Below are 10,240 nucleotides of genomic sequence, written 5' to 3' on the forward strand. Positions count from 1 at the left end.
TGAACATATTAAATAACAAATTTATTTTTATTAAGTTCAACTTTTTATATTTATTATTATTATAAAAATTTAGTGATATTTATATTTGTTCCTATAGTTTATTACTATTAGAGCACTGTTTATTTTTTAATAGAAGATAAGTGAAATAACAGTTTTGCCATCACAAATATGTCTTTTCAAAAATCCTAACTATTAGAATTATGCAGAAATATTCTTCCAAAAATCTTCATTTGTCATCTTTTTTTCTTTTTATCATGACAAATAATATAAAAATAAAAAAAGATAATTTACCTTATTTACTAATCAGAATTAAATATTTTATTTATGGTTAACTATATTTTTCTAACGCATTCTAAAAGCAGATGTATATTTGAAAACGTTAGGACTTTTGTAGAAATAAATATAAAAGGTTAAATTTTATAGAAATATATTTACTACTTGATATATTTATAGAAAAATGTATGCAATTAATTCTTATTTTTTAATTTTTCTGCTTTTGGTTGTACTATTACTTTTATTTTTTTTTTCCCTGCCACTAAAATGCCTGCCAGTAGAGTTGTGAGTTGGGTGTGGCTTTTGATCTCTGTTAGTTAATTCGATCGTGAATTTTTCAATAACCGAATTAAACGCCCGTATCAGTATTTTTCAGAAAAATTCGAAAAAAATCGTGTTTTTTTTATCAAAAATAATTATCCGCGAATTATTCGCGATTCGCGAACGATTCGCCTCAAAAAAACGACGGTGGCTGGACTCGCGGGTAGCGCCGTTGCCGCTCTCGTCGCCAACTCGTCCGTGTCGTCTTCGTCATCCTCCTCCTCTGCCGCTCTCGTCGCTGAACTCGCGAGTGTTTGAATCTATATAAAATCCCTCCGAAAAAAAAATTTTGGTTGAAAAATTCTTTTCCCATGTTTGGTAGTTCGAAAAGGGTTTTTTTTGGAGAACAAAAGGGAGTTAGGCGAAGGAAGACGAAGAGAAAAGGCACTTAGGGGCAGTGATGCACGGTCCACGAGGCCACTGCCTCGTGGACCGTTCCTTTTCAGCATTTGCCGCCTCGTGGACCGCTCCCTCACATTATATATATATATATATATATATATATAGTAGGGCTAGAATACTTGTAAAAGTATCATGGGGGCGATACTTGTGTGTTTTTAGCCCTTGGATGGAGAGATGTGAGGTTGAGATGATGGTGGTAGGTGGTGGTAGGTGGAATAGTGTTTAATCCAAGGGCTATTAATAATCAAAAAATAGATCTAATGGCTTAAAACCTAACAGCACCATGATGGTGATACTTGTAAAAGTATCATAGCTCAACTCTCTATATATATAATAATAGTATAAATTTTGAACCGTTAAACGAGAAAACCCCTCATATCAACCATTAAAATTACTAATTTTGAAACTCTTTGATCATTAGGTAAATGATGTCAAAAAGATTTGAAATTTGATTTCTAGATACTTCAAGTGATATAGATCATGTTCAATGATGCCGATTGTCAATTTGAAAGCTCCATCATCGAAAACAAATCGGTGGCAACGGAGCCCGTTTGCTACCAATAGCAATCCAGCTCAACTCATATAGAGTTGAGCTGGAATACTATCGGTAGCAAACGGACTCCGTTTCCACCCATTTGTTTTCGATGATGGAGCCTCCAAATCGACGATCGGCACCGTTGAAAATGATCTATACCACTTGAAGTATCTAGAAATCAAATTTCATATTTTTCCGATATTATTTTCTTGTCCATCAAGTGGGCGTAAAAATGAATGGCTGAAAATGAACATCCTCTAAAAAGTGATGATAGAAATTTTGTAATCATGATCGAGAGTTTAGATTTTGTTCTAAATAGTTTAAAGAATTTTCTAACCAAAATTCAATTGATTTGGATAGCTTTACACCGTTAAACGAGAAAACCCCTCATATCAACCATTAAAATTACTAATTTTGAAACCCTTTGATCATTAGGTAAATGATGTCGAAAAGATTTGAAATTTGATTTCTAGATACTTCAAGTGATATAGATCATGTTCAACGGTGCCGATTGTCAATTTGAAAGCTCCATCATCGAAAATAAATCGGTGGCAACGGAGCTCGTTTGCTACCAGTAGCAATCCAGCTCATCTCTCTCTCTCTCTCTCTCTCTCTCTCTCTCTCTCTCTATATATATATATATAATTTTATTTATAAATATATATTTATTTATTATATATAGTATATTATTTTTCTATAGAAATATTATTATAAAATATTTTATTTATAAGGATAATATAGTTTGTTATTTTTTTTACATAATTAGTTTAATTTTGTATTTCTTTATTCTTATATTCTTAAAAAATATGAGTATTTATAATAATAGTATAAATTTTGAAAGAAAAAATTTAATTTTATAGTCGAATTTTTAATTCCGAATTTTTGATTGGTGAACATATAATATCCATATAAATCACGTATCCGAATAATTAACGAATCCGTTTTTTAGCCGTATTTTTAACGAATTTAAACATTAGAAGACGAATTTTAACTGAATTACACCCGTACCGAATTTTTGCCGAATCTAAATTAACTAACTATGCTTTTGATGTGCGAACTAGGTCGGGTCGGATCCGCTTACTTTAACATGCATTGATTCTACAGGGGCATGGTTTTAAATTTCCATCCACACTTGCATCTTTGCGGAACGCGATATTACGTGAATCCCGTAAATATGGGGACACTAAAAAAATTTTAAATTTGCCACGTGATAAAAAATATTAAAAAAAATATAAACTCAAATCTTTTTATATTCTATATTAGTATATTATATATACTTAAATCTCTGGGCTTATTGGTGTGGACGGCTGTGATCATTCCTCCGGCCGGTTCTTACCGGCTACTGTCGGTGTTTTGCAGGCGGTACCGGTCATCCTGTAAACGCATGAAAGGGTATTTTGGTCCTTCGCCGTCGTGGGAGGCTTGGAGCTTGGAAAGGCTTAATTACTCCCCAGTCCCCCACAATAGTATTATTTGCATCGCCCAATAAGCCGGTAACCATGTCATGTCCTGCACAAATTTCTTCAGTGTGCTTTATTTTGTTTCATATTCTCAGAGCCCGTTTGTCCGACCTAAATTCTCAAAAAATAAATTTTAAAGAATTAATTTTATTTTAAAAATTTAACTTTAGATAAAAATTACAGAACATTTAGCTGAATTTAGATGTAGAGCGATTAAAGCAAAGATTAAAGCAGAGATTGAGACACATGATTGAAAGGGAACAGGGCACCAATCTAGTGCACCTCAGAAAAGATAAATAATTTCAAAATTTTGATAGTATTTAATTTTGCATAATAATTTTCTGAATATCTTGTCACTAAATTATAATTTGATCAATAATTTTTTTAGTATCACCAGTGTCTTTATAAATATCAAAAAATTTTTCAAATGTTCCTAATAGTAAAACTTTATTTAAATTGGATGAATTGTTTCTAAAAGTTTACTTTTACCTCTGGATGAGCCAAAAACTAATTAGTAAACTTATTATCAGATGAGTAATTTCCATAAATTTAGTATGTTTTTCTAAAAAATTTAAGAAAATACAGATGATAGATCATACACTTTATAAGGAATAAAAAAATTATGCTACAAGTCATAAAATAAAAGAGAAAAATCAAATAAAAATATTAAAAAATTATTATGTGTTAATATTTTGCCCTTTAAGAAATTGTTAATGGAAAATTTGTTATTTCATCAATTTAATTTAACCTTTATTGAACTAAAGAAGAGGCATTTTGGATAAATTTTTGTATTTAGGGAGGTATACGTGTTATTGAAGATTTTGAAAGGGTACTTATAAAATTTCAAAAGTTTGAAGGATAGCTTTGAAAATGCCCCCAATTTTACAAAGCCAGTGACCTGATTACGGGCTACAGTTTGCAATGTCAACTTTATCCTTTTCGAATTAATGGATGGATTTGCTTAGGAGGGAAGCAAATCTTTAATATCTTTTTCACATTATATAAACCTCTTTCAAAACTTCTCTCATGCATAATACTCCACTCATGATCCTTCCCCTGCTCGACCTTTGACAACCTCCTCCACCCTTCCCTTTAGAAAATCTCCAGGTCAGATCTATTCGCCTCAGTAAAGCCTAATATAATATTATTATAGCTCATTCCTCAGTCACTCTGAGTGATTTATCTTAGGAGGCTTTTGGATAGATGAAGTTACGATTTGTTTTCTAAATCAAGTTTATTAACAACAAATATATTAGTCTTGTCATCTATCGTAGACGGCAAGCCAGTTAGTACTTCAGACTTAAATTCTCAAAGAAAGAAAAAAAAAAAGAAATCGTTTGAAATCGTTCGAACTCATCTTTTCAATATCCCTGGCGAAATGCTAATTGATGGCAAAAATCAATCCAAATGCCCCCTCAGATGAATTTCAGCCTCTGCGGTCTGTACTATATATTCCTCAATTGTTATGCATACGTCTTCAAATTAAAATTTCCTCGCGGCTCTCAGCTGCTTTCCTCCGGTTTGTTATTGTTTTTTGGGGCTTATGTTGGTTCTCTAGCTGATTGTTAATTAGAATTATGTAATCGACTACATCATCATTTCTTTTTACAGGTAGGTAAACCTTTAATTTGCAAATTAACTAGCTAGCAAACATGACCAGCACCACAAAGCTCAGCGTGAAGCTCCTAGTCGACACCAAAGCCAACAAAGTGCTTTTTGCCGAAGCCGGAAAAGACGTGGTCGACTTCTTATTCAGCCTCCTCGTGCTTCCGGTAGGGACCATTATAAAGCTCATAACAAAGGAATCCATGGTCGGAAGCGTCGCAAACATACGTCAAAGCTTAGAGAGCCTCGACAGTACCTACTTGCTCTCCGGCCGAGCCAAGGTCGACCTCCTCAACCCGAAGGTGTCGGTCCCTTCGCTCTCAGAAAATGGCACACTCCTCTTGCCTACTTGTGCATCGTCGTCATCGATGGGTATGAATAAAAGGTACTATCGGTGTTCCTGTAATTATAACTCCTCTTGCCACAACTATGTTACGGATGTTAGTGGGACTAGATGCCCTGGATGCAATAATAACATGACAAAACAGCTGCAATATGTTGAGCCCAACTCGAGCGGAACGGTACAGGCCGTGGATACTGCAAATGGTTTAGGAGTTGTGAAGGGGGTGCTTACGTACACCATAATGGATGATCTCACCATCAGACCCATGTCAACTATATCAAGCATCACTCTGCTTAATACCTGTCATGTCAAGGACTTGAGCGTGCTCCAGGAGATGACCGTGAAGCTCGGCATCGAAGAGGTTCCATTCTCCTATATACCTCTTTCTTTTCATCTTTCCTTCTTTGTTTTTTGGCTCTTCTATCTCAAATATAAGCAAGTGATAAATTGCAGTACTAGAACCTGAACCTTTATTAGCCAAGTTACATTTTGTTCTCTAGCTTAATTATAATTACGCTTGACATTCTTGTTTCACTTCACTCCTCATTTTAGACGAAAAATCACTACCTTATACACCTGGTTCAAATTCATCCGTATGTTGTGCGCGTGCACCACAGATCCATTGTTAAGAATTAATGTAATGTGCGAGGGTTCTTCCACCTAGTGGTTCAAAGTACGTTGTAGCTAGGTTAATTAGTTCGGGCCCTTTAAAATGATATGAAAGCTTAGTTCACGACTTTCGTATTTTTGGTTAGTCAAGTTGCTGCCTGTTAGTAGCGCGTAGCATGCGCGTTGGGTTCGCCTCGCATACTAATCAAGAGAGAAGTTGAAAGTTGTAAAGAACAGCGTAATTATGAGAATATATAATATATGGTTCTAATGTGAAACTATACAAAACTGTGTAGTGTTTGGATGAAATAGAATTAGATATATAATTCTTGGTAGTGTACATGTCACTCAGCTTGTAATTAACAAGATCTGTTTAATAGTTTTTCTATGTTAGAGGGATAGTCCACAGAGAACCCGAATAGGACCTAGTAGTCCCCTTATTAAATAGAACATGAATTTTCGACTGTATTTAGTGGATAATAATGTCTCCATCTGTTAACTTAAGCTTTTGGATTGGTTCAAGTCAGTTAACATCTATTAAGCCCTACATCTTATTCTTTTAATCTAACTGTGAGACATGAATTTAAGAGTCGATATATAAATACATATATGCACGATTCTAAACATGCACATGAGATGCACCAGATGTAGGCAATAATTAATTGTTGGGTTAATTTTCCCTCGGGCTCTCCAATTTGCATGACATTTAACTTTAGTCCTCAACCTAATACTCTTTACAATCAGGTATAGGCAATAATAGTACTGTTTTTCATTATATATTTCAATTTCTTTCTTTGAATAAAGATACGGACCAAAATGTAATGCTGTAAAGAGTTAGGAGTGCTAAATGAAGAACATAAAAGTTGGAGGACCAAAGTGAAACTTGGCTAGTAAGTTTAGTGACTGAGTGGTGTAATTATTAATTTACCCAACAAATCCATGCATCTTCAACTGGGGCTAGGCAAAGGCCAAAGGTGGATGGATTCGTTGAAGCTAACCCAAATTCAGTCTACTGTGAAGAGCGAATCTGAGTAGATTAAATGAAATCTATTAACAACATCATCATCCCTTGAAATTAATTTGTTTTCTACCACCAGATAATTTAAGCAGTTTAATTTTCTCGCATTTATCTCTCTCTCTCTCTCTCTCTCTCTCTCTCTCTCTCTCTCTCTCTCTCTATATAGAGAGAGAGAGAGAGAGAGTTGTGCTGGTATGCTTATGGAAGCACGGAGGCCTCCGTGATTCCAAGTCGTTTTCGATATTCGGACTTTCGAATCGACGATCGGCTCTGTTAGAGTTGATCTAGAGTATTTGAAGTACCTAGAAAATAAATTTTGCGATTTTTCGATATCATTTGCCTAGTGATCGAAGGGGCTCAAAATCAATAATTTTAACGGCCGTGGTGAACCGGTTGCAAGTTTAACAATATAGAAATATCCAAATCACATAAAATTTTGATAGAAAATTCTTTATACCATATAAANGATATTTTTTATAAAAGGATAAAATAAAATTTTATAGAAAAAATCTATAATAGATAAATTAAAGTTTTATATAAAAGAAAAATTCTATTGCCTAAAATAAAAAGATAAATTAAATTTTTTAAATAAAGGATTGCCTAAAATAAAAAGATAAATTAAAGTTTTCATTAAAAACGTAATCTCTAATAACAATTAATAAATAGTAAATTTCGTATAGAAAGAATTAATTATCGCACTAAATAATAAAATTTAAAAAATCTATGTATAAACCGTTAGTATATTTTATACCGGATTTTAATTTTTTATTAAATTTTTTTAATATTGAAGAAGATTATTAATAATGCACGTAAACGTGCATGTAAAATGATATATATATATATATCAGGTTGATATCACGAACATTTTCGTGGTTCGTGAACCACGAACATTCAAAAAATGACAATCTAGATGAAGAGCCTAGTAAAAGTTGATAATCTAATATGATAAGTTGGTTAATGGGTGAGTTGGGATCCTCAGGGTATAGTAGGATTGGTGTATAGAGAATTAGGTTACCGATTTTTAGATGTTCGTGGTTATTGAATCATGAAAATTTTCGTATAATTTTCACACTCGTAATCTGTTATAGAAAACTTACTTTTAAAATTAAATAAGAAAATTTATTTTTTAGGATTTTCACATCAGTAATCTGTTATAGAGAATTTTTGCGATTTCTATTTCTATTTTTATTCTTATGTTTAAAATTTTTTGTACGGAAAGAAAAAAATGGACGCTAATTTTTTCGCCGAAAAATGAGTCTGTCGACAGACCCAAATTTAAATATACGTGCTTTTATATATAGTATAGATATATATATATATATATATATGAACTTGCGCAAATTAATAAACCGTCTATGTCGGTATTTTCATGCAAACTCTTGAAAAGACTTGTTTATTTGCATGGGTATCTTAATGTAGTAGGGACATCTACGAGAAAGAATTTGCGTTGCGACATACCCTAACAAGAGCATGTGCCTATATTAGTAAGATTTTCAAAAATACGCATAAAAGTATCGATTTTGTAGATATATTTGCAGAATTTTACATATTTTTAAGATTATGCGTGCAAAAGATACCCGTATATTTATATGTTTTAAAAACATGGGCAGGGTTTGCGGCTACTGAAGGCATCTCTGCAGTCTAAGACTGTTCTCACTGACGTTTTCCTCGCGAAGAGGGGCTGCACGAGTGAGAGGGTCGATCTAGAATGGCCTGATTATTGATTGTTAGGTTCTTTTTTGGTGGTTAATAATGCAGGGTTTTGCTCCGGCTTCTTTTGTGTCCATAGACATGCTCACTATATATATATATATATAGAGTGAGGCTACTATGCTATTAATAGATGTTATTAACTATGTTTTTATATAGATTTACAAGTTTCATGTTTTATTAATATACTTCATGTCATAAAAAAAATAGAGATAGACATTACATTATAGATATGATAGATCGTGCATAAAGTTTAAAGCTATACAGTCGTATGGGAAAAATCCACCTTTTTTTTTAACTAAGGAGAAAGGAATGCATTTTATTTATTGTATTATTTTGTTTGAAAATTAAATAGAAATGGAGATTTTATTTTTTATATATATGAATAAGTTTAAAACGGTTGACTTTCTATAGATTAGATAAAAAATTAAGTTTTAAACAAATTAAAGAAAAATAGAGATTTTATCTTTATTTAAGTACGAATAGGTTTAAAAACGGTCTTATAGTTATACAAGATAGGTAGATAAAATGTAATTTTAAATTTAAACTCAAATTTAGCATTTAATTTAAATTAAAAACTAAAACCTATAGTTTAGATAGTTAGATAAAATATAATTTTAAATTTTAACTATAACATCTATAAATTATTATATTTTATTTATTTAAAAAATTTTATAAAATAAAATTTAAAAACTTATTTATACTAAATATTTAAAAATAACTAAATTTTATTTAATTTTATTAAAAATGCACGTAAACGTGCATGCGAGTTGATCATACATATATATATGTATATATATATCTATCTATCTCACGCCGATCCTACGAATACCTTCGTGCCTCCCGAAGCACGAAGGTGAAACAAAAGCTATAAGCCTGAAAGCTTAGCTGCTAGCAGAGACAATCTGAACTAGATCTCATAAACTTCATAGATCTTTTATTTAAAACACTAAAAAGCTATAGTAAACGGATCACTTGCTTCCCCGAGTTTTAGTTGCCGACTTTTATTTTTAGAATGTTTTATATTATTATACTGTAATTTAAAATTTAGTTTCATAACGAGAACAAAATATATTACATTTCTTAAAAGATAGTTTTAAAGTGCACTAAACCTATAAAGATGTGGCAATTTGAACGTTTGCCGAGTGATGCCGGTAACTTTAAACAACTAAAACTCGTGTAAGCTAGTTATCCGTTTACTATAGCTTTTTAGTATTTTAAATAAAAGATCCATGAGGTTTATGAGATCTAGTTTAAATTACCTCGGCTAGCTGCTAAGCTTTCAGCGTTGTAGCTTTTGCTCGACCTTCGTGCCTTCCGAGACACGAAGGCNTTGTGATATTATACACGTCAAAAGTTCAAGTGACTTGTTTAAGAAAAGTCTTTTTTACCACTATATATATATATATATATATATATATATATATATATATATATATATATATATATATATATGTGTGTGTGTGTGTGTGTGTGTGTGTGTTTTATGACTATTTAATTTAACTCCACTTAGGAGTAGTATAAATATAATATAATTGAATATGTGTGTAGTTGGAATGCTGTTGGTGTGTTTGCATTACTTGCTTAGAATGCTGCAACTACAAATATTGTGTTTAATTGCTTGCAGTTGGTAAGATGCATTTTAAGATCATTTTAGTTTGCATATATTTGAATTTGCTCTCGTGTGGTTTCAACGTATCTTTATTGTTTCACACGTAGGTCAGAAAGTAACTTAACTACTTTGTAGCTTTGTTTGTGTTTCACAATTAGAACCGATCATTAAATAGGATTAGTGGTTCATTTTAGAAATCACAGGGTTGCCAAGTACAAATTATTAATCAGTCCTATAGTTTGTAACATGTATTACTTTACTGCCCTATGATTTCTGGTTGCCCTTACTTAATGACCAATTCTTGCAGTGATATAAAGAGAAAATTATGGATAGTAATGTGAAACATTTTAAA

At 32.1% G+C, this 10,240-nt stretch overlaps 1 protein-coding gene across 2 annotated transcripts; it reads left to right on the forward strand.

The window, feature by feature from the left end:
* On the forward strand, positions 4,019-9,722 carry LOC109720072. Of its 2 annotated transcripts, none has more exons than XM_020246949.1 (4): positions 4,019-4,098; positions 4,603-5,300; positions 8,177-8,383; positions 9,671-9,722. In XM_020246949.1, exons 2-3 carry the CDS (start codon positions 4,644-4,646, stop codon positions 8,288-8,290), a joined length of 771 nt encoding a protein of 256 aa, XP_020102538.1. In that variant the 5' UTR covers positions 4,019-4,098; positions 4,603-4,643; the 3' UTR covers positions 8,291-8,383; positions 9,671-9,722. The 2 variants fall into 2 exon arrangements, with proteins under 2 accessions (XP_020102538.1, XP_020102539.1); XM_020246950.1 differs by having other exon boundaries at positions 4,044-4,098; positions 4,607-5,300.

The sequence above is a fragment of the Ananas comosus genome, linkage group 14 (assembly GCF_001540865.1).
Source record: "Ananas comosus cultivar F153 linkage group 14, ASM154086v1, whole genome shotgun sequence".
Classification (NCBI taxonomy): domain Eukaryota; kingdom Viridiplantae; phylum Streptophyta; class Magnoliopsida; order Poales; family Bromeliaceae; genus Ananas; species Ananas comosus.